Source organism: Branchiostoma belcheri, unplaced genomic scaffold (assembly GCF_001625305.1).
Source record: "Branchiostoma belcheri isolate BF01 breed outbred unplaced genomic scaffold, Haploidv18h27 scaffold59, whole genome shotgun sequence".
Classification (NCBI taxonomy): domain Eukaryota; kingdom Metazoa; phylum Chordata; class Leptocardii; order Amphioxiformes; family Branchiostomatidae; genus Branchiostoma; species Branchiostoma belcheri.
The window spans coordinates 419,463-443,118 of record NW_017804231.1 but is presented as its reverse complement, the minus strand read 5'-3'; the positions used below and the strand labels follow the sequence as shown (position 1 = coordinate 443,118).

General features: G+C 41.6%; 5 protein-coding genes across 6 annotated transcripts in view; 4 read left to right on the top strand and 1 right to left on the bottom strand.

The window, feature by feature from the left end:
- Window positions 1-7,129, top strand: part of LOC109482075 (apoptotic chromatin condensation inducer in the nucleus-like) — a 19,650-nt gene extending 12,521 nt beyond the window's left edge. Inside the window, exons 12-23 of the mRNA XM_019784735.1 lie at window positions 490-616; window positions 2,934-2,985; window positions 3,147-3,280; window positions 3,604-3,765; window positions 3,873-3,926; window positions 4,172-4,304; window positions 4,725-4,972; window positions 5,366-5,473; window positions 5,619-5,770; window positions 6,018-6,160; window positions 6,304-6,416; window positions 6,861-7,129. Coding sequence (XP_019640294.1) covers window positions 490-616; window positions 2,934-2,985; window positions 3,147-3,280; window positions 3,604-3,765; window positions 3,873-3,926; window positions 4,172-4,304; window positions 4,725-4,972; window positions 5,366-5,473; window positions 5,619-5,770; window positions 6,018-6,160; window positions 6,304-6,416; window positions 6,861-7,103 — 1,669 coding nt within the window. The 3' untranslated portion in view covers window positions 7,104-7,129. The remainder of the gene's footprint in view (window positions 1-489; window positions 617-2,933; window positions 2,986-3,146; window positions 3,281-3,603; window positions 3,766-3,872; window positions 3,927-4,171; window positions 4,305-4,724; window positions 4,973-5,365; window positions 5,474-5,618; window positions 5,771-6,017; window positions 6,161-6,303; window positions 6,417-6,860) is intronic.
- A 1,566-nt stretch (window positions 7,130-8,695) lies between these two features.
- Window positions 8,696-10,446, top strand: LOC109482016 (heat shock transcription factor, Y-linked-like). The gene has a single exon (XM_019784653.1). The coding sequence runs from the start codon at window positions 8,743-8,745 to the stop codon at window positions 9,865-9,867; it is 1,125 nt and encodes a 374-aa protein (XP_019640212.1). The 5' UTR covers window positions 8,696-8,742; the 3' UTR covers window positions 9,868-10,446.
- A 176-nt stretch (window positions 10,447-10,622) lies between these two features.
- LOC109482034 (CUE domain-containing protein 2-A-like) lies at window positions 10,623-14,578 on the top strand. Of its 2 annotated transcripts, none has more exons than XM_019784686.1 (8): window positions 10,623-10,735; window positions 11,576-11,707; window positions 12,188-12,393; window positions 12,500-12,633; window positions 12,801-12,995; window positions 13,135-13,211; window positions 13,430-13,490; window positions 13,681-14,578. In XM_019784686.1, exons 2-8 carry the CDS (start codon window positions 11,634-11,636, stop codon window positions 13,825-13,827), a joined length of 894 nt encoding a protein of 297 aa, XP_019640245.1. In that variant the 5' UTR covers window positions 10,623-10,735; window positions 11,576-11,633; the 3' UTR covers window positions 13,828-14,578. The 2 variants fall into 2 exon arrangements, with proteins under 2 accessions (XP_019640245.1, XP_019640246.1); XM_019784687.1 differs by having other exon boundaries at window positions 10,626-10,735; window positions 11,595-11,707.
- Window positions 14,579-14,644: 66 nt separating this feature from the next.
- On the bottom strand, window positions 14,645-19,477 carry LOC109482005 (kelch-like protein 12). The gene is made up of 5 exons (XM_019784641.1): window positions 19,200-19,477; window positions 18,550-18,810; window positions 18,182-18,321; window positions 17,803-18,006; window positions 14,645-17,469 (listed from the first exon to the last, which is right to left on the bottom strand). The coding sequence occupies exons 1-5, from the start codon at window positions 19,452-19,454 to the stop codon at window positions 16,521-16,523; spliced, it is 1,809 nt and encodes a 602-aa protein (XP_019640200.1). The 5' UTR covers window positions 19,455-19,477; the 3' UTR covers window positions 14,645-16,520.
- Window positions 19,478-21,020: 1,543 nt separating this feature from the next.
- Window positions 21,021-23,656, top strand: part of LOC109482107 (probable proline dehydrogenase 2) — a 9,677-nt gene continuing 7,041 nt past the window's right edge. The window contains exons 1-4 of the mRNA XM_019784792.1: window positions 21,021-21,109; window positions 21,223-21,285; window positions 21,939-22,078; window positions 22,576-22,727. Coding sequence (XP_019640351.1) covers window positions 21,949-22,078; window positions 22,576-22,727 — 282 coding nt within the window. The 5' untranslated portion in view covers window positions 21,021-21,109; window positions 21,223-21,285; window positions 21,939-21,948. The remainder of the gene's footprint in view (window positions 21,110-21,222; window positions 21,286-21,938; window positions 22,079-22,575; window positions 22,728-23,656) is intronic.

The following is a 23,656-nucleotide window of genomic DNA, read 5'->3' as shown; positions in this document are numbered from 1 at the left end:
TCATTCCGTGACCAAGACGAACTGACTAGTCGTCGAAAATTCGGAGGTATGTACCTTAGGATTTAATAGTCACTGATTGAAAGAATTATCTTACTGAACTTGTACTATACGTGACTGATGAACCTCTTCAACGATAACATAATTCAGAAAACAAAACTTTTCATGATTTCATTTTGAGAAAACCACAAACTTCAAAACACTATACTGATTTTTACACAGTACATGTACTTTTTTGTTCGCGGTTTTTACAGTCATTTTTGTGCCGCAAACTTATCATAACCGTTAACAAATAATTTGCCAGCCACCACAGATGTGTGGTTCCGTAAACATCTCTATTTTTCTCAGACCATGAACTTTTTGCTATCGTGATCATAAAGTGAATGACAGTATGGTATCTACATGACCATTCTCTGAAGGATATCCCATGTTTTGGGGTTAACACTCTGTCTTTGTTAATGAAAATTTCTATTTGTTGTTTCTTCATCACAGCAAGGTGGAACCCAAAAAGCCTGCGGATGCCGAGGTTGCCATGGAAACAGAAGAAGCCCCGCCCGAGATGCCAGGAAACAAAGAGGAAGGAGACAAGGAAAAAGGTGGAGGTGACGTCAGTGTGGAGGTAAGCCAGCCACAGGTCAGAGGGCAATAAAACTACTGTAGAGGGAAGGAGCAACACACGTCATTGCAGAATTAAATCTTAGGTTTAACTGAATGATAGGTAGGGGGACAAAATTGCACTTGTTGTTGAGTAAATAATGACAATTTTATTTGTGATTGAATGCATCAACTGTGAAGGGTTTTAGATTCCACTGTTTGTAGGCAAAATTTTGTACATTATTGTTAACATTGTGGGGATCAGTTTTGACAATTTCGTATAGAAACCGAAAAAATTTTTATGAAAATATACTGGAAAAACATTTGTTTTGGAATGCATTGATGTGTCAGATCTTTGCACTGATTCATGATTCTAAAGCAGATTTGTTGAAATGTTGTGAAATGCAGTCTATTTGATTGAGCAGCAGTGTTAGGTGTTTGTGGGTCAGCTATATGCTAGGTCTCCTTCCCTCACAAGTGTGTTAATGTTACCATTGGTGTTTGTACCAAAGTCAGAGTGGATGGGTCTAGTCGGCAAACGCGTCGCTCCTGAAATTTGGCGAGGGGACCTGCCGGCCCAACCCCCCGCCCTTGCCTCCGCGGACACCCGCTGGACATGGGTTAAACAGCAGTGCCACGCTGTGTGCTGATTGGTTGCCGAGTTGCAGTTGGAGTTTTCCGAGAAGCGGCGAGCACTGTGCTCGACTGCCAACGTGCTGTAAGGGGACCAGCTGGTCCTGGCAGCTGTGGCTCTTTGCCATGGAGAGGAGAAAAAAATATCTGTTGATAAAACCCAAGAGAACTTTGCCTCCGATACTGACAGGGAATTTGTCTCTGTTGCAAGTAAGAAGACTAAATATCAACAGAAAAGAAACGTTGAAGCATCAAGAATGAATTCTGGAAGCTGCAGCAGTTACTGGACTTGAACCTACCAACTTGCAATCAACATGCAAGACTGAAATATCAGTTCCATTCTGTCGACCAAACGTTGATGCTCAGATCATCTTGGACCTTGTTACGTACTGGATCATACAACATGAGAGCAACTATCGAAGCAATTCAAGGAACGCAGCTTTGTTTGCCACACTGTATAACACCTGGACTTCTTTTGGCTGCACTAATTTCCACCTGTGTGATTGGTGCAGTGAAGAGGATTACCTGTGGCAAAAGAACATTGCGACTCAATGGATTAACAAAGAAACAAACAACTGACAGATTCCACACTGACTATTGTTGCTACAAACTGTTAACATGTTGTCATAGACAACAGAATAAGACTGGACAGGAAAATAAGCAAAGTCTGTGTGGAACATGTTGTACCCTGCTGCCAGAAACCCGTGCCACCACTCATGTCAGTACACAAGTGAACTTACACACGTCTGCTACACCGGTGACGCTATAACAAAACTGGTGTAGTGAAGAGGAGCGCCGTGGTGGCACGGCCGCGGCAGGGCGGACGGTCGTACGACGTGGCACTGGCGTAGAGCGAGGCACCCGCACCCCTCACCTTTTGTAGCGAATGTTCCCCCGGTCGGATCCCAGGCTGCTGATTGGCCCACCTTATTTCGGCCCGTTTGGGTTTTCTGAAGCTGTAGTATCATGCGACGTCAGGCAGGGGGCGTCACTGAGGTTTGGATGGATGCATCAAACATGACCTGCTATTTATATCTCCTATTTTTTTGTTGTTCCTTTTTTTTTCTTTTTGCTAACATAATCATTTTTGTTTGAGGCAGGGTTGCAGTGAATCAGTTTGTGGTGAAAATGTTGAAAAGAAATGACTACTAGTAGCAACAAAATCATGAATTAGGCTAGGTCCCTTGCGAAAAGTATAATTACTGCATGATCTATCGTAAATGCTTTTAGAAAAATTGCAAAAAAATTGCTATTTTACAAAGGCGGGTCAAAAGAAAAATGCCTAAAACATATTCAGTGTTAGAATGATTTCAATTCAGGTAGAAGAACCTGTTGTCAGAATTAGAAGTCTGTCAAGAACAAATTTAAATCTAAGAAACATGATTAAGATAAGATTTTGAACCCAATTCATAAATCGTAACAACCATATTCTCACAAAGGTTCGAAGCAGTTTTTTCTGGGGGCATTGAGAGATGTCCATAATAAAACATGATGTTTACAACATTTTATATACACTGTACTAAGAACACAATCAGTCAATGTTCACAGAAGCTTGATTTTCCTCTCCAAACCCATCCTCAAGATGTCTCTGGAAAAATCTGCTACATTTTTTAGTATTTTTACACCAAGTTTATAACCCCTGTTAAAGTTGAATGAGCCTATAAGCTGCTGTTTCCACCTGTAATGCATTACTGTTGTTTTTCCTACAGAAAGCTGAGATTCAGCCTGTGGTGTTCAAGAGCAGGAAGATCTCCATTGCCTGTAAGACAACTTTATTCATTATTCCCTCCAATTGACTTTATGTTTATAGCGAGAAATGTAAAAATTAGATAGATATTGTTGATAATGAGAACATTTCATTACGTTTGTCGTCGTATACTACATTTCATGGTGATGTAATGAGACATGTTGGAATCCTGCAGCACGGAAGCACTCCACAGAGGGCGCTGCTGATCAACAGCCGGCCCAGCCGGGAGGGCGGAAGCGTCGCTGGGGCTCCAGCAGCTCATCCGGTACTGTGAAGAGAACCATCAACATCAGCTCACAGTCACTCAAGGTAGGGATGGGGGTTTGCACCAGGGCAGAATCAAAGACAACCATGGCAAGTGGCCTCCACTAGGAGAAATAATACTGTTATTTGTACAGGAAAGTTGACAAAAGACAAAATCAGAACAGCAAAGAGAGAAGAAAAGTAACTCAGATCAGATAAAATAACTCTGAAGAGAACAGCTACCTCTGAAGAGAGAATTCCGATGAGGGGCAGTAACTCAGTTATTCGTTCTCAAAAAAAAATTGCACAAGGAATAGAAATTTAACAAAGAGAAGAGAAAGTGTACAACAAAAATAGGTACTAATCTAAGACTTCCAATCTTTCTGTAGGAGGTCCTGCCTGAGATCAAGCCGTCCGTCCTGAAGGAGGCAGTCGTTGACCTGGGGACAGATGAAGGACCCATCAGTGACGAGGAGCCTCCTCTCAAGATGGAGCCTGAGGAGATCCAGGGAGACAAGAGGGAGATCAAGATCCGCAGGACTGTCACACAGGTCAGTGCAGGAAAACTACTCCTTCTTGGTAGTGAAAAGATTGAGTTCCATTTTACTAAACAACTCAATGCATTATGTGTAAATTTTCTAAACGTCTCTACCTACAGGAGGAACCCATGCAGGACAAGAGAGAGATCAAGATATGCCGAACAGTCACCCAGGTCAGCTGCTCTTCTGGTGTAGTACAGTAGATGTGGGGGGGCAATATATGATTTAAGGCTTTAAGTATTAAATATTGCACTGTCATTTGGTAGGGAGCTCACTGTTTTAAAATCCATTATTCTCGTTGTTGAATCTAGGCTAATGGCAATGTTGCTTAGCAAAAGAACTGGAAGCAAAGCGTAGTGTAAGAAGTGATAATGTTTTATTATGTGAATATCATGCTGTCGTGTCTGGGCTGTTCCAGGTGGTGCAGGCCCCCCCTCCGGAGGAGAAGGAGAACGGTGAGGGGGAGGCGGAGCCTGAGGTTGCCATGGAAACAGATCAGAGCCAACAGGAGGAGAGGAAAGGTAGGGAGACTTTAGTGGGGAATATCTTTTGTTAAGTTTCTGCTTCTAGCAAACAATGAAACCCATTATTAACAACATAATGTACTCTGTAGTAGGACTGTGTACCTACTAAACACATGCCTCTACCTGTCAAACAAGTAGGTACAGGTCCAGACCTGAACATTTGGTGCACCTGTAACAAAATATTACACTAAAAATAGGTAAATTGTATCTCAAACTCAAAGATGACAGGTACCTATACAGATCTGAACTTGTTCCTTTAGTCTTTAGTAGTGTGGAGCATGCTTTTGCACCCTCAGTTCAAAATTGCACTGTGGAAGCCAACCTCTTGCAAAATCTCTAAATTTCAGTATAGGTTTACATTTTGTGTCATGCACAGCTTGAAAAGCTGATTGATTTTACCATCCATGTACATCTGCCCAGCTTAAATGCTCCTTGTTGGTTCTCCAGTTGTCCCAAGTGAAGAGGTAGTCCGTAAGGCTGTGTCCCGCCAGTCCTCGCTGGTGGTTGATGATCCGGTGGAGCCAACACGTTCCCCGTCCCCCGCGCGCCGTCCCGTCAGCCAGATCGTACACATCCTGCACCTGGTGCGACCGTTCACCCTGGGTCAGCTGAAGGAACTGCTGGGACGGACAGGAACCATCGTGGAGGACAAGGGCTTCTGGATCGACAAGATCAAATCACACTGCTTCGTCAAGGTGGGAGGACTTCTATGGATTACGCTAGGTTTATGTTGTGGTGTGTATATAGTGGCCAAGGAGAGCACGTCAGCAGAATGTACTGCTTAACACTCGTATTTGTACAGTACTTTGGTAGAATGACTTGTCTAAGAATTACAGTTGACGTCCCATCAACAGTTTACAAATGTTGTGTTGGAAGAGAAATCGGGCAAAATTCTGATGCAATGTTCACTAACAAAATCCATGAAAAATCTCAGTTTTGCACAGACACAGTACGTTCTGCTGATGTGCTGCCTAGCAGTCAGTACACTTGGTATATTAACAACAGAGTTAACTAAAGAAACACTGCAACCATTTGTTTTAATTGTTGACGTTGTTTGTCCTAACTTGTTGTTATTTGTGCTCCCTCAGTATGAGTCAGAAGAAGAGGCAGTGAAGACCCGTCAGGCCCTACACGGGGTGCGCTGGCCATCCTCCAACCCTAAAACTCTACTGGTGGACTTTGCAGACCAGGATGAGGTACGGTACATTCAGCACTTAAAAACCCTCTACAAAAAGCATTACAATTTGTCAGTGAAGATTATCAGACACCCAGAGATAAACTCATAATTCTGTGTTTTACATCCAATTTGCTTTAGTATGTAATTCCATCATTTTCCCCCAGCTGGACATTCATCTGGGCGTGGTGCAGGAGAAGCGAGAGGTGTTGAAACCCGAGCCTACCTGGGACGAGCGCCGTCGGGACAGACGCGTGTCTGAACGAGAGAAGGACATCAGGGAGGAACGGGCGGAACACGAGAGGGAGAGAGAACACAGGTACAATATTCCATGGGTTACCATCACACAGTCACGCTCATTTTTTCCTGCAGATTTGTAATTGTTGTTTACCTTTGAAAAAGGAAAATATGTTTACCTTTGTGAGACCATGTGAAGGTAAAAATTATGAGCAAACATAACCTTTCTAGTTTGTAACTTTAGTCCATATGGGTGGAAGATTTGTTGTGAATGTAAAAGACACCGTAGTTGTGTACTTTCCCTGATTAGTATCTAACTTATTTTACAGAGCCAGAGAGAGGGAGTGGGATAGAGGGAAGGAGAGAGACCGAGAGGCCTCCAGGGAGAGGGAGCGAGAGAGAGAACGGGAGAGAGAACGGGAGAGGAAGAGGAGGGACAGAGAGAAGAGGGAAGGTCCAGAGAAGAAGAAAGGTAATTTGCTGATCTCTGTTAGCTCTTATCAAGGGTAAGGTCTTGCAATTCATTAGCACATATGTTGCAGAAAACACTTCCGTTTATTTCTTCAGAAGTGCATTTACATATGACTGACATGTCTGTACATTGTCGTGTTACAGAGAAAGAACCAGACGAGGCGCCTGCCAAGCTGCTGGATGACCTGTTCAGGAAGACCAAGGCTGTTCCCTGTATTTATTGGTTACCGCTCACTGATGAGCAGGTACTCGAACGCGTTAGTCACCCCCTTTATTTCTTTTCATAGATTAGAATAAAATAATGAATGACTGGGTGGAGGGTATGTTGATGAATGGATGGATGGAAATTTTTTATTTCATTTGAGATGAAAACTTCTGAAGCATGGTAGAGCATCCAGTAAGTTCAATGAGACGTAACCTTCAAGCAGATGCTGAGGAGGAAAATTGTAATGTTTTTTGCAGGCAGGATTTGTTGACACTCCCAACCGACCTGTCCAAAATCTTTACAATTTTCCACCCCCAACATCTGCTTGGAGATTGATGGGGCCAACATCTAAAGACTGGATATTTGTAAAAATGGAAGTAAACAAACGTACACAAGAACTTGAAAAATTTCAGTATATTATGTCTTAACCTAAGGCAGTAGAAGTAAAAGTGCCTACAATGTTCCAGGATAACTGTGTAGTTGTTGTGTTTCACAGATTGCTTCTAAGGCTAAAGAAGAGGAGGACAGGGAAAGAGCTCGCGAGGAACGTCGGGAGAAGCTACGCAAGGAGCGAGAAGAACGGGAAGAGCAGGAACGCAAGGAGCGCGAGAAGCGGCGAGAGGAACGCCGCAAGCGTGAGGAGGAACGGAGCCGGGAACGTGAACGGGAGAGGAAGCGGAGTCGTAGCAGAAGCGGTAGCCGCAGTCGCAGTAGAAGTAGGTCTCGGAGGAAGCATTAGGGTTTTCCAGATGTAAGTTTGTGTGAAAAAAAAACATGCTCTGGTGACTTAATACAGCTGAGACATGTTTGTAAGATACTCAACTTTTTGATTCCCTCTAAAATAGCAAATACCACAGTGTGATAATGTTAGGTCTATGGTGTAAGGCAATGTATCAACTATGATTCCTGAAAATATTGGGTAGAAGTTTTCTTTCTTCTTGTCCTGGTGACTTCTGAGTACTGATTTTTAATATGTTTGTTTACTTGTCACACATAATGAACATGTCATTCCCATTGGTACCTTTTTCTCAACCTTACGTTGTTTATACCAGAAGGAGTTTACATGTATTGAAGGAGTGTGTGAATGAGTGAGTGGGTGGGTGGGTGGGTGGGTGGTTGAGGGTGGTTTTTAAGTTGAAGACTTGTACAGAATTTTGGTTGAAACTATAGCATCACTTTTCTACCATCTTGTACTATTGAGAAGTATCCTTAATACTAGACTTCTAGGCTGTGACTATTCCATCACATACATGTTGACCAAGATCTATTTGCTTTATGTCTAAGGTAAACTAGGTACTAGTACATGGTAAGTGACCATGCAAAAAGGTGGAAAGTCATAACAATAAGACAACAAAAAAAGGTAATCAGATTGTGGTGTCTGGATTTTTGTTTAACTAGTTGTAAGGACTTCATTTTCAATTGCAAATCAGAACACTGAATATCATCAGAATATGAGTTACATCTGATTCTAGTATAATAGTGAACAAACCATTTCTACCATCTACAATGATGTCCTTAAAATCGTTACCAGAAATTATGACTTTTCTCCCTTCACTTGGCTGAAAATTAGACACCTACCCGTAATGTGGTTTGAAATTTGAAATTACAAGTTCAAGTGTAGAAATTTCTGCGAACACATTGACTTTAGTCTTCCTTGATAGTGGAGAGAAAATGTGTAGAACTACTTAGCACATGTACTAAGTACATGTACAAAATATTTGGCACTGTATTATCAGTCATAGAAAATCACCATCATTTTGATAATAATTATGCAAAGCAGCAGGCTTTCTATTACGATTTGTGATTGTGTACCAAAATTAGCAGTTGTGTTCAAATTTACTTACAAAGGTTGAAGGCAATGTCGTAATGTTTTTAATTGCACTTTAGATTTTGAAATTGGCTGACTTGTACATGATGTTACATAAGTAAGTTTGATTTCTTTGGAAATATGAACCGGATAGTGTTGTTTACAAAAAATGATGTCAATGAGAAAGGTGAATAAAGGTTATTCGTTTTGTACAATGTGTCTTCTAGTGGTTGTTTTTGATAGTGCCAAAAACATTTGCCAAAAGTATAAGTACGTTCCATGATCTTCCATCTATGCAAAGCTAACCCTGTCACTGGTATGTAACGTTACATGTGATTGCTATGTGTGTGTATAAAACGTCATAGCACGAGTAAAATGGCATCAGAACACCGATCGAACAGGACATTCTATCAGGTTCGAGTTACGGAATCTCGAATTCTAGAACCGCCATTCGAAACCGTTTTCGAACGTGCCCACTGTAACATTCGAAACTCTTCATATCTTGATAAGTTGTGTCTGTTCTTCATAGCTCCCATCCTCGTAAACCTTCTAGTCGGGTTTACCTGCAGCCATGGCTCTACTTGGTGGTCTGAAATTCCCCGAAGTTCTGTGGCGTATAGTCAACGACGACCGGTTCGATTCCATCAACTGGTCAGAGGAAGGGACAAGCATCATTGTCCGTGAACAGGACTTCATGGAAGAGGTTCTAGAGTCGGAGGGCGAGAAGAAAGTATTCCAAACGAATTCCTTTGCCAGCTTCATCAGGAATCTCAATTTTTACGGCTTTGCCTGTCGCCGGATCGCCACAGAGAACGAGAACGCTATCCACTCGTGCTTCTGTCCGTACTTCCGACGGGACCGGCCCGAACTGAGGTCTCGGGTTTCCCGCGGCCCAAACTCCCGACGATGGATGGCGCTTTTCGATGCAGATGGAACACCCAGAGAGGGCGTAAAGGGGGTGTTGGATGACCTTACAACAAACAACGGGAACAAGAGAAGAAGTTTGTTCACTGATGTCAAGCGGGACGAAGATTTAGCGGCCAAGTATGTGCGAATCGCACCCAAATCCTGTACTTCTTCTGCAGCGCTGCTGCTTGGAGAACACAATATCAGCGACGCCGCTCCAAAAGTTCTCCGAGAACCGGCCATCCAACCACGCCGCTTATCTTCTCTTCGTCCTCCGAGCCCGTCACTCAAAAAGCTCGTCCACGATGCTCTGGAAATCCCGACGACACAACCAATGATGACACAGCTGCCTGTGGTACTGATACCCCAGCAACAACAGAGCTCTCAGCCGGGCCAAATCGTGTACATGCTGCCTATAATCGTGCAGCAGAGTCCGTTAGAGATGGCCACCACTGCTGTTCAGACCACCGCAACTTTACCGACAGAAACCTGCTTCACCAGCAATGTCGTCACACAGATGCCAACGTCCGCCCAGAGAGATCTTCCCAGATCACCAACGTCACAAGAGGATTCTCCCGCCGTTGTCACCACTGAAGGTCATCCCACGAAAACGTCGACGTACGACGACGCCACGTTGGAGATGACGTGCGAAGATGTCACCGTAACGTCTGCACGAGACAAGCCGCTGACCAGGCCCGGGAAAATCGTCCGCAGAGCCGGCAGGAACCAGGCGAGAACAACCCGCGTCTTCATGCATCCCATCGATGAAGAGGGCGACGCGGAACTGTAAGACATCAAAGTGTATACCATGCCGACAGATTGCTGTTTGCCTGCCGGTAGTACCACGATCAAATATTTTGATTGAAGTAAGGAAAGCTACATGTAGATGGGTATATACAGGTGCGATGATAGCGGGTGCTATGTTCTTTTTTTAATTGGAAACTTGAATAGAAAAAAGTTTCATTTCAGAACCTGTTACCCGGTTGTTACTATGTCTAGTTGAGATACGCTAAGGTTACACAACGTTAAACGTTGTTGAACAGAAACATTTATATACTAGTAGTATAGTATAATATCCAGCTCTTGAGACGTGTTTAATTGTAGACCTGGAAAAGCTTGTAGACGACATCGTTCTTCATTTGAGTCACTGACAATAGTCTTGTTACTTACACGCTTGCCATTGACCTGTTGTTAATTGTTTCTGCTGACTTATTATACACATGGTACACGAATATGTTTCTATGCAAACGTTGGGCAGTTCCACATAATTGGTCATATATGCCATATACCAACGCCATTGGACCAGTAATAAAGTTGCCTTCTCTTGTGGAATCTTTTATTTTCCTTGCAATAAATGATAGTTTTCAATGTGTCAGATGCTTTGGAAGTGATGTTGTCCTTTCTAATGAGTGCACTTCAATATGTAGTGGGTTTGAAAACATGGATGTAAAAACAAACGTCTACTTTAGATCAGTCGGCGGATGTATCGAACACTATTTGGAAACCAGGCGTGACCGGACCGGCGTGACCTGCCCACCGTGACCCAGGAAGTACTTTACAGACCCGGAAGTATATGTTTTTACTATTTGCGCTGAGATTCTGGCGGGGAGTTTGATGCAAACATTCTGGTAGAAACGCCCTAAAACAACCGGATTTAGGTGGGTTTAGCTCTCTTCAATTCACTGAGCTTCACTTTGATGTGTCTACGCCTATATTGTTGATAAGATTGGCCGTTTGGGTGTATTTTTGTGACGTTACGTCGTTTGTTTACGTCAGGATTATGATCGGTTTGGCAGCTCTCTGTCGTTACACAAATTACATTAAATGGATTGCGAAGTATTTGCTATATAACGGCCTATATAACGTCGCGTTGGAGGAACTAGGTTCGAAAAACACAAAATGTATGTTGCCATTCGTGTTTTGCTTTAATACTTATGATAATTGTTGATATATGTGATGTTTACTTGCTGTAAATTATGTACGATTTACATAATCGCTTTCATATCACTAGGACCAGGAAGAAATTTGATATAGGTTGGGTTTATGTAAAAAAAATTATGTATACATTTGTCATGATTGTATAACCGTTACATATGTCCTAAAAATCTTCCCCTACTCTATCATAGATGGGGCAGAGATACCGTGCAGCTCTTTTCCATTGCTGATTCTAAAAAAATAATTGTCATTCTAGAACTGCAGAATTCATAATGAGGAATGAAAAGGAATAGTTATGATTAATGAGATAGCAATTATGATGAATACCACACAACCTTTTGATTAGACCATTTTCAATAGCTAATATGTGTAGTACTTTGAATCAAGATGCTTTTTTGCTTTTAATAAAGTTGACCACAGTGCAATTCAGGCAACCAGTGACTTAAATGTGTCCTAGAATTCCTGTGAGTCTGTTGTCTGTCTGTAAACACTGTATATATTTATGTATTTATATATGTTCTGAATAAAGCATTTATTGATAAACCTAATGATTGGTTTAATAGTTCACAGTTACTCCTACAGTGAAAGAGAGACAGTCCCTGCAGTGTAGAACTAAACAACATGTCAGGACAGGACCTGGTCAGACAGGAGCTCACCAGCTTCATGCAGACACATCTCGGGGGAGTCAGTCTGGAGTAAGTACTGGAAATTCTTCAATCTTTGCAGCTGTCATTATGATAGTGACCTTTTGCTACGTACTCAAGATGAATCACTACGTCTTGTAAAACATATATTCAGTCATCCATATAGAATACTACATGGTGTATTCCGTATCCCCTGAGGTGTCAGCCCAACTCGACCATGATGCAGAATACATTGTGTTGTATTTTATTTATGCCATGCCCGTCCTACAAAATGTGCTAGAAATCGAAAAATTGTAACAGCATCAATTCTAACATTCAAAATCGGTATATAGAATTTTGGAAAGCGTTGCATGCAGTGCATGTAAAAGGTGTTCAGATTATTGAATTCTTGGGACATTTGGAAGTCTGTGTGATAACTATTAGAACTCCATGTGATACAGCTACTAGTAGTTACTGGTACCACACAGGCTTGAACACCCATGTCAAACATTAACATGTCTCATAGTGAACATGTTTTTCTTTCCTGAGCAGCTGTGTAGACGAGATTGTGCTGCAGTACATGACAGGTGTGCTAGAGGACCTCGGGTCACCAGACTCCTCAGAAGACAGCTTCGATGTGGACCAGTTTGTGGAGATGATGGAGGCCTACCAGCCTGGCTTTGGGCAAATCGACAGCATCCAAGTGTGTGAGTGGATGTTTAATCTGGCTGGAAAGCTGGCACAGGCAAGAGAAAAAGGTAATACCGTGGAAAAATATCTTCCTCTTAATTTAAAAGAACAATTTGAGCTCTCAAATCATAGGTATATCCACTCGTAATAACATTACAATGTTTCTTTTCACAGAAAATACTCCACCCCCAACTAGAAGCGGCACTGATGATTCAACAAAGCCTCTGAAAACAAAGATGTCATCTAAAAGACCAGAGGTTGCACAAGATAACACAAGGCTAGGCAAGGAGAAGAGCAGTAAAAATCAGGTAGATTTTTGGAATGTATTTTCCTATCAATCAAAAATCATAAAATTTGTATACTGACAATTTTTCAACTTCTCATCACTAACTAAATTCCTCAGTTAATAATAGTAATACATGTGTACTTTAAAAAAATAATTATAACATAGTTGCTATCACTACCATGTCCACAGGACAAGACTGCGGAAGCAGAGGGAGAAGACAGGGAGAGTTTACAGGAGTTTGAGGAGCAGGTGCGCCTCCTGTGTGAGATGTTCCCCGCCTGCGCCAGTCTGGAGGCGAAGCACTGTCTGGTGGTGGCTAACGGTGACATGGAGCACGCTGTACAGCTGGTCATGGAGAGACAACAGTCGGGGGAGTGTATGCAGGTATTAGTCTATTTTTCTGCATGCCTATATTAATGTAAGTCACTAGGATAGGTGTTATCTTTTAATGATACCATTTGCTGCTTTTATTTCATCAAGCATTTTTATGATAATCCTCACCAAGTTTCACTAATACCTGCAGGCTTACCAACCAGGGAAAAAGAGGCAGGCTCTCAGAAGTCAAGACGATGGGCATCTTAAGAAGGACATTATAGCAAAGTAAGAGGCAACAGCTACTCATAGTTTATTCCTGCGCTATTCTGTTAACAGATATTGTTGACTCTCAGTTTCAAAAGTCTTTTTCAACCTCCTTATTCTTGAAGCCATTTGCTGCAGTTGTGTAATGTCTGTTACTGTTACAGTAAAATTTGTACATCGGCAAAGTTGATACATTTTTTATGTGTGCTTCATGATGATGTGATGTTTTTTTTCCTCAGATACTCTTACGTAGATGTTGATGATGACATGAGAGAACACCGACCAATAGCTCCAAAATCAGTGAGTATCTTCTGTTTCCTGATAGGTTTCAGTTTTTTTGTAGCTCTGATCAAAACAAAAACTGACTCATGGTGACTTACACATTCTTTTGTTCATTTTCTACAATGAGGGCCCTATATGGCGTAAAGAAATGTTTGGAAGGTAGCGTTCTTGTCTTTGTTGTTGCTGATTTCTTCTCATTTTTCTTCAGGAACCCAAAAAACTTGTTCGCTACCTGAACAACGAGGTGGTGAGCAAGAAGGGGGAACGTTACACCGAGGTCAAGTCACCCGAGACGGAGGACATGAAAAAAACTTACGTCAACCTAAAACCTGCCAGGAAGTACCGCTTTCACTAATGGGAGTTATCTCACCAACCAAAAACAAGGTGTTTTTATTGTGACAAATTATGCCTAGGAAAAAAATGTTGTGTTTCCTGTTTCCCGACCGACCCTAGCCTTTTTTTGTGCAAGGGACATACATTTTTGAGGTGATCGACCTTTTCTAGCTGTATGATCTGACATCCAAGGGATGGAACTTTGTACAATCGCTTTCCCAACATTGGCATTGAAATTGTGTTGGCATGAAATTTTTACTTTGTTAAACTGTATTGTATAAGTTGGATCACTAGATTATCAAAGTCAAAAAAAGAAAAAAAAGAGAATCCTTACCTTCAGACCCTAATTTTCTTAAGGACCGAGACATGAAACACAACATTTTTTTCCAAGGCCTTAACTTGGTGAATGGAAGGCTGGATGAATCCTTATTATAGTATCGCTGGTTATGTAACGTGCATGGCTGAATAGCTGTGTTCAAAGATGGGTTAAGCACACAGTATTAGTTCTGGTGTCACTTATGTTGCAGTTAAGGAATCTTATGCACTGTTTTTTTATTTCTTTTACATCTTTGGGAAACAGTCTACCTTTCTGTGTATTTCTGGTTTGTACATTGCAGCAAGACAATATTTATCGAGTTCTTAGTTATTTAGTTTAACAAAGGTTGACATTTGTTTACCATTTCTTTTAAAGGCATCCAATGCAATTTCACGGCAGCAAAACAGAAAAAGTCTGGATGAGTAAATCTGTCTGATATTAACATTTACCACCAATTCTTAGCACATTTTTATCATCATTACATACTGTCATACTTATAGTTATGTTATACTTATATAATAGCCCCCAAACAAGCTATGTGAGGCAACATTGCATTTTCGCCTCAAAGATATCAGACTGCAATGGGATGAGATTGAAAATTTCTACATTTAAAACAATGACCAGCAATTTGACTTTGAAAATCTAGTTTTCCTGTCCTAAAATTGCATTGGATGCCTTTAACTCTATGTAAGGAACATAAAGACCACAGTAAACCAGTCAATCGTCCGCAGGCTTAATATCACAGTCAGTAATAGGAGTATATTTGCAGCTAAGGACCTTCCAGTCACAATAGTCTTCCTACGTAGAGGCATGCACATGTACTACATTCATCTTGCATGGTCTCTTTTCAACAGTCAAAACAAAATCAATGGATACAGGGTAGTACATGTACCTGATATTGAAAAACATTGTTAGAACACATCAAATAAGTAGTTGGTTGAAGTTCAATGGTGATGCAGTGTTGGCTACCTCCTGTCATAAAGAATGCATATGACTCTGCAGGTCAAAATTAGAGCTGTCCATTATGTAACTTATAAGACGTAAAAGATACAAACTATTAGGTATATCAAGGTTGATGCAACCCTTCATACAGAGACTCTAAGGTGTGCTTCACCTCATGTAGTGTTGTTGTTGCCTGGAATCTAGTCTTGATACGTAGCTTTAGTTTGCTTGACAAAAGACAAAAAGTACATTGTAACAAGACTGGGTTCCAGGCTAGTGTCATTGTATAATCCACAGAAGAGCGGGCATTGTAGATAAATTATCATTACACTACCTGTATTGTAGTACATGTATCACTAGATAACTGTAGAAGTTCTAGTAGAGATGTGAATAACTTTGTCAGGTGGATAGGTCATTGGAAAGTTCACGACCTAAAAAATATTTGCCTGGTCAACATTTCAGTAACTCCTCAGCTATCTTCCTTGATGCACTACTACTTCTTCCCACTAGATGGCACTGTGTCAAGAATATGGTCCCAAACATAGTACATGTACATGTATAATGTAGTAGTGCAATGACAGACCCGGAGCTACCAAAAATTTGGCCAGAAAAATGTCTTTTAGGTTGTATCATAACAATGTATACTTTCTGATGTTGTAGTATGTGTGAACAATGATAGCTAGAATTGGGAACTGTTTTGCATGCAGACTACAAACTGAAATCAAACCAAGACTCAAAAACTCTTATGCAACAAGAAGATGCAACATTTGTACAACAGAAGCACATTTGTGCTGTTGTGTCATAGTCAGAACATTAATTTTGTAATAAAAACAACAATGGCCTTTCAACCAAAAGCAATAATCACTAGTACAGTATAAGAGTTGTGGTACATATTGATAAAATAAAAGTGTACTGTACAGATCACCTATACCTTAGTATATGTACCAGAATTGTTTATTATAGTACTCAGGTGCTAGTATTGGACTTGGCAATGGTTGACACATTTAACAAATCCATGAACATGTATCTGGTAAATAGTGTAGGGTATAGTACTAGTAGATAAGAAGTCTGACTCACATGTGAATCACTTATTGTGAACATTTGTCACATGAATAAAGAATTTAAAGTGAAACGCTCTTCCAGTGTCTTTGAGAGAAGATACATATACCGGTATACCAGTAGATGGTGTGACAAGGACATATGGCCATAATCATGGAGTTAAAAGACACTGTTGTTTTTCTACCTCCATGGTATTATGCATACACATATTGAGTTAGTGGGGGGGAAGCCATAGTATAAAATGTACAACATCTTAGATCTACATGTATCCAAATGTGCAGGTTTTTTGCAAAAGCAACCAAGAGATCTAAACAAAACAAAAATGTCCTTCACCAGTCCTATGGGCAGTATCATACATGACCTTTTAACGACATTACTAGTAACAGTCACCTGACAACCTAACATGGCTTAAAACCGTAACAGGTGATGTGTTTTTGTGCCCCTTTCAGATACGGTACGTAGATACGTGCTACAGGGCACACAGGCACACGTGTATGATAGTCCTTTTTAACGTTAGGCAGGGTGGCCTTCAAGTCTCTCCAGGCATCAGCAGATCTGTCGTACACATACACCTTGTAGTCGTATAATGGCCCTTGTTTGTAATCGTCATAGGTTTGTAAGAATATGTGCAGCTGGTTGTCCAATATGAAAAAGCTGGGGAGGTGACTTATAGCAAGGTACCCTGGGTTTGTCCAGCTTTGCAGTTCCTGCCAGCAATCAGACTCTGTGTCGTACACTTTAGTCTTAGTGAAGTGAAAATTAGTGCAGAAAATCTCTGGTCCCACGGCAGCAGCTATGACCCATCGGTCATCATGATCATCATGACACCTGAAGTTGGGTGGAGTTCTCTTGCACCAACAATCCTGGCTGGGATCGTAGCGATACATTGCTGAGTTCGTGAGGAAATAGAGGTACGGGCCACAGGACACGGCAGTGCTGTTATCCCATTGTCCATCAAGTAGCAGCTGTGAACACTCCTGCCACTGGTCCATACGCTGGTCGTACTTTTTCATCCGCACCAACGCACTGACTTCTCCTAGATCAGCAGCATGGTAATATAAAATTCCATCCACTTCAAGAAGGAGCTCCTCCATGTGAGTAAACATACCTGAGTATTCCCTCTTGAACCGAGCTACTGAGGACATATCGGCACCTTCCCACACATTGTCTGCATGGTTGTACTTACACATGGAAAACTGACCTGATTCCTCGCCTCTCCCATAAACAAGGCCATAAATATCATTATCCCTGGTGACTGTTACCAGTGTTCCATCAGGTATGTCTTCAGTGGAGGTGATGTACTGCCCTTCCTGTGGGTTCATGAACAGGAGTTCATCTTCCATTGTCCTGGAGAGGAAAGAAATTTATCTCAATCCAGTTTTAGCTCACTTACGTGCTATCATCCACAGGTTGTGACAAAGCAGACAGACACTATGTACAGTATTCAAAGGTTCATTGTACCTGAGAAATTCCCCTAGTTCTTTTTTACATGCACGATGGACAAGTGGACCACGGCTTAATTTGCCGTTGAAATTAGGATTAGAGTATATCTAATGACTGACACTGTAAAAATGTGAATTGCACCTGCCAAAAAAAATGTAATCATAAATGACATTGTGTAAGAATTATACCAGACCTTCTAGAAAGTTAGGCAAAGAAGACGTATAAGCATACACATACTCTATGTTGGACAGCAAAACCATTTCTGTGGTCATCCCAAGTCTCGGTTTCAGGTTGGGGTTCCTGGTCTGTACCACATTCCTGATGGCCCCAAAACTCCCATGATTTTCCCTGACCAGGGGGTGTTCCAAGATGGCTGCCGTGTCGTCTGAGGTCAGCAGGTTGAAGCGGATGTGAGAGAGGATGCTGGGTAGGTGCTGCAGTCTGTAGGGTACAGGGTAGGGGCTGAGCTTTTAACTGGTGGAACTAAACATGAGAAAATTAACACCCTGTGAATGTTATCAATAAAGTCAGGCTTCTTCAGTCATACCATGTATCCATACCATTATGACTAACTAGAAAAATGAAAGACGCCTGTAAACATAAGACTGCCGCCCACCTGTCCACCCTGCTGTGCTGCACCCATCTCACCACAGCCTCCCACACTCTTGTCTCCTCTTTAACCTCCAGCTTATCCTGGCTGATGATCTTAGTCAGCTGATCCACACTCAGGCTGCAGAACTCCTCACTGGAGGAAACCTGTAGAGGCCAGAAATAGTTTTGAATATTTGGCAATTAAATATATGAGTCTCCATTAAAATTTTTACCAGTAACTTAGAAGCAGGCTGGACAACCAAGTCTTCAACACAGTCTTAGTGGACTTGGGGTCTCCAGGGCCATTTGGTCTCCAAACTAGTAGTAGTATCAAAACAAAAATTTATCTTAGACTAAATAGAGTCTCTGATCACAATGTGAAAGAAGACAAACCTCCACAAAATGCTGACATATATACTGCAGACAACGATTCAGAATGACATCCACCATGAAGACCTCAGCAATTTTGTACAGGTCCACACAGGTGGAGCGCTCCACGTTCATGGCCATGTAGCTGCTGCAGGTGTCTCTCACATAGTCCAGCTGGAGGAGGTCGGCTGCCTGGTAAAGGGGCTGCACTCTGTCCAGGGACACATGGAGGGTTCCCGAGTAGATGTAACTCAGGATCTCCTCAAACATGTCTGCATCCAAACCCTAAAGAATACAACATCACAGTGTTTGAAAACTTCTACCCATGGCAACTGCCAAGTGTGTCTGTTCATTTTGTAATGGCCATAGGCCCTTTTGGACAAATCATAAAGAATCAATTTTCATCCCATTTACGGATCTTGGTTTCAAAATCCCAGTAAGAAAAGCGACTTTCAAAAATGCTAACTTGCGTCATGGAGGTTTTTTCTTACCTCCATGCTTACGTAAAGCCCGCAACAAATTTGACACCAAAAGGTGGGAAGGGGAGGGGGGTAACAAGCATCATAGGGAAAATTTATGAACTATTCCTACTCTTCCTGGTTCTGTGGATATGTGGCATCTTTTTAAAGTGTCTGTTTTTTTGTTCTTATTAACTCTATAAGCGTCAAACCTACCTGCAAAACAACCGTCTTCTGCCGACTTTCCGCCATGTCGCTTGTAAACATGGCTCTGAAGTAAGGGCTGGCCGCGGCCATAACAAGCCGATGGCAGGGAAACCGCCGGCCCTCGACTTCAAGGACGACATCCTGCAGTATTCCATCCTTCTGTAAGCCTTCCACAGCTCCAAGAAACCCGCGCTGATAGCTCTCGTCTTGGTAGGAACGAGGACGAACTGGGCTGGCGTGGGTTTCTTGGTCCGCGGCAGCCATGCTGATGATGATGAAGGGGCTGTACCTCCCAAAGGGAACTGTATACTAGTACGTACTATGATTACCCAAATAATGTAGCAACATGAAGCATATAGGGTATATAGAGGAGGACAGCCCGCCTCACTACATTTTACAAAACAGTCCGCAACAAGAGTTCCACGATCTCATACCTTCGCCAAATGATGTTAACCCTTGCGGGTGACGAATTATACAATTTTAATCATTGATTTTGTAAATAAGAGCCTCATTTGCATGGATTATATCAGTTGATCATATTCTCCATCCAATGACAGCCTTATCATAACAAAAGGGCTATTATAGCACTTCCTCATAAATTATGCAAATGTGGTCATGATTTGAATAAATTATGTTTATTGTTGTTCACCTTCACTTAACTTCCAAATGTGGCAAGTATGAAATTCGGGGTGCAGCAGTTACAACTATGGAACTTGCCATTCATTATGCAAATTAGGTCCTCATTTACATAATCTATATCCTCAGATGTTTTTCTAGTTCTCAAGTAGATGTCACGAGTGTTTCATACTTCTATTATCGAACAAAGCATATTTATAGAATTTCCTCAATGCAAATTAGCTCCTGATTTGCATAATTGCCATCTGATTATGTCAAGCATCACTTCAACTACCTACATACCAAAAATCACGACAATACATCAACCGGTTCTTGAGTTATCGTCCTTCAATTTTTTTCAACAAATGCTCCTGCAGTTCCAGAACAAGGCGCTAGGGGACCCAAACTCATGTCACTTCTTCTCTACCCCAAGAGCTATCTACCAACCAAAATTCGTGACCCTAGCATGTCCAGAACATGAGATATGAAAACCGGAAGTTCAGCTGCAGTACCTAGGAAAGCCGCCAGGGGGCCCAAAATCTAATCATTTCTAGGTCTCATAAAGACCCACCCACCTACCAAGTTTCATTCCAATCGATCCACTGCTTCTTGAGTTATCTTGATAAACCACACACAAACACACACACACACACACACACACACACAGACAAACGCTACTGAAAACATAACCTTCTTGGCGAAGGTAATAAGGTTTGACAGACAATATAACGATGCATCTACTCATTTTGGTTCTTCTACTGCGTATCTTTCACCAATAATGCTTACCGTCTCAATTAGCAATGCACACACGCGCGCACACACACACACACACACACATGCATACATACACACACACACACACACACATGCATACACATACACACACACACATACTTAAAATTGAAGATGGGCGCAAAATGTTTTTAAAATCGTAGTCAACTGTAGTGTTTGCGCCACAAGTACTTGGGTCTTTGTCATTACGATTACTGAATGGGGCCCTGAATTAGTCTAAGTACAACGGTACAAGCTTTCCAAATATGCATAATACACTCTATATTGCAAATGATGTTAAAGAACGAAACTCGATGGTTAACTGTCCGATTTTTGATAAAGCCCATAGGGAAAAACCTTGACCCGCCCGTCCGCAGCGCACTATGAACTTTTATTGACCTGTTTTATTGACGTTGGCAGAACTGAACCTTGTACCCCCAGGCAACGAACCGCCGGCCGTACGTACGTAGACCAAAACAATGTCGCTTCGGTGATGTTTTCCCCGCGCAGAAAGCTCTTCCCGGTACCCTAAGGTTTGTTTCTTCTTGTGCGTTACTTAACGCTTCGTATTTTGTGAATCTTGAGTTATTTTTACCCACTAGTTCTTCATCGCTGACGACTAATTTGTGTGTAAATTATGACCTAGTCTAGTAGGTTTCTGCCAGCGTACACTGGTCAGTGACACCTTTGTTCGACGCAGATATATAAGGTGAGATGTGCGTTGTCTTTACAATTCAATTCTCTCTCATATCAACATTGCAGACATACATATATTTAAATGTTGCCTGAATGACTTATATTAAAATAAACACATAAGAGTATATTGCGTTACGTACATATATACATAAATATATACATACATGTATTTCTAATATGAACTGTACATCCCAGACATAACGAAGTGCCATTTCTATTATATAGACAGTCTGATTGTAGAGTCTGATTTACTGATGTAGGAAAGAGTTCTGAAGTCTTTTTGTTCTGACGGGGGGATGGAGATGGTGTTTTTGTTTCTGATAGAATGCCCAGTAGCTAATAATGACCTAGAGACAGGGACAAGGTCATGTGGTATTCGTGGCGTGTTGTTTCTGTCATATTTCATAATAAGTCTGACTCGAAGTATAAATTCTTTATTGGACTGTAAGGCCTAGGATTCTGCATACTTGTGTATAAATAAACCACTAAATCAACACATTACTGCGATGTATGTCAGTCATCAACATGCGCACAGTTTCTCACTTACGGATGCTTGCATCGATGTCCTAATGTAATGATTATTTATCAATTGTGATTTTCTGATTTTGTTACCATAGTAACTAAAAAGAATTTGTTCCAACGACATTTTCGTGACATTTTCCAAAGTTTCCGGCGAATGGCTGTCCCGGGTTGGAGGGTGTTTACCTATAAGGTTGTTGGACTGAGGGTCAGAGGGCGGACAGGTCGTCTTCCCTACCTGCCAGCGATTCTGACAACTCAAGAACGATCATGCAGTGTCCAGTCAGGTCAGTGTAGATACATATAATACAACATAAACAACGCGCATTCTTATGCTACTAGCTATAGCGTTACCTGCAATGTAACACTAACAGTCTTCTGTTACTAGCGTTACCTGCATTTTAACGTTAACAATCTTATGTTACTAGCGCTACCTGCATTTTAACGCTAACAGTCTTATGTTATTAACATTACCTGCATACCTGCATAACGCTAACAGTCTTACATTAATAGCGTTACGTGCATTTTAACGACAACAACCACAGCTGTTACTTCCGATCGATAATGTCACTAATGAGTAACAAACAACAAACCTACAGTCCAGGGCATACATGATACATTCAAGATAAGGTCTGGTCCTACTCTTCAAGCAGAGCCGAAAAAATATACCAATACAAAAAAAGCCCGATAAAAAGCTTAAAAACACCCGAAACCTCTGGCCTTTCTTCTGAAAGATATACAGTAAATACAAGTCCGTAAAATTCATTTCGTATTTTTATATTAGCCCGATATGAGACCCAATATGAACCCAGCCACATGGTGGACTTTGCTGACTCAAGCAAGGTGTTTGTGACGAAGCCTACATGGGAGCTCGCCAGGGCCGTGCTGGTCCTACAGATGTGCTCGTCTGACGCCGTGGTGGACAACAGCCTCAGGGTACGACTGACCTTGACAGACCCAATTGTACAGAACACGTGACTCTGGGAAGTGTAACAATAGCAGCACGTCGGCAGAACGCCCTGACTGCACCTGGGCGAAACCTGTAATGCATTGTGCATAACACCTCGGCAGAAAGTCTCAAAAACATCGATCCCGTCTGTAGTTTGCAATTGCCCCAGATGTAATGTCGATAAAGATACCGTTGGCAACAGTACGTTCTGCCGACGCCTTACGATAGCAACGATGTGATTTGGTAGTCAGTAGCGACCCCCGTCTCGGTTCAATGAAGGTTGGTGGGTCCTGATGTAGATAGCTTCCTTTACTCCCTCAAGTAAAGACTATAAAAGAGAGATTGTGAATAGTTGGATATTTCCTTATCCTTGGTGAATATGTGTCAACAACGCAATTACCTACTCCACTGCCCCATGTACAACTCCCAACGCTCTACTCTCCTTGGCAAACTATCCAGGCTTATAGGACACACCCTAGATTTTACAACTCTTTTTGACAACGCTAAAACTGACCTTTTACTCCGTGGTAGTCCCGTATTCTCATCAGTTGTTAACTCCAATATATTATTACTTACCCAAAACTTTATCACCACATCAGAACGTTTTTAAAAGATTTCAATTTGCCCCTTTGTTATTCATGTACTGTGTCCTCTTTGCCATCATTTATCATTGGGTGGGGATCCGGACTTGCGCTTTTGAATTTCCTGTATATACTGTTTTTGCCTGTCCTAAAGTTTGTTTGTTTTTTTCTTTAGGCCATGTTGATTTGATTATATGGATGACATCCACGCGCGCATGAATTTTCGGCCGTTTCAAAAAAAAAGTTTTCAACCATACTGTAAATCGTACAAAACAGTTGCAAAATGAGCAAAAATATACCATAAGTTACAAAAAAAAATAATAAAAACTATACCA

What these genes read in the sequence shown, in the direction of transcription:
- LOC109482016 (XM_019784653.1), top strand. Translation starts at nt 8,743, where the DNA reads ATGGCTCTACTTGGTGGTCTGAAATTCCCCGAAGTTCTGTGGCGTATA.
- LOC109482034 (XM_019784686.1), top strand. Translation starts at nt 11,634, where the DNA reads ATGTCAGGACAGGACCTGGTCAGACAGGAGCTCACCAGCTTCATGCAG. An exon ending in AGAAGAGCAGTAAAAATCAG is followed by an intron (nt 12,634 to 12,800) that starts GTAGATTTTTGG and finishes CCATGTCCACAG; the next exon opens with GACAAGACTGCGGAAGCAGA. An exon ending in AAGAAGGACATTATAGCAAA is followed by an intron (nt 13,212 to 13,429) that starts GTAAGAGGCAAC and finishes TTTTTTCCTCAG; the next exon opens with ATACTCTTACGTAGATGTTG.
- LOC109482005 (XM_019784641.1), bottom strand. Translation starts at nt 19,454, where the DNA reads ATGGCTGCCGCGGACCAAGAAACCCACGCCAGCCCAGTTCGTCCTCGT. An exon ending in AGAAGACGGTTGTTTTGCAG is followed by an intron (nt 18,811 to 19,199) that starts GTAGGTTTGACG and finishes TGTATTCTTTAG; the next exon opens with GGTTTGGATGCAGACATGTT. An exon ending in CAGCACAGCAGGGTGGACAG is followed by an intron (nt 18,007 to 18,181) that starts GTGGGCGGCAGT and finishes TGTACCCTACAG; the next exon opens with ACTGCAGCACCTACCCAGCA.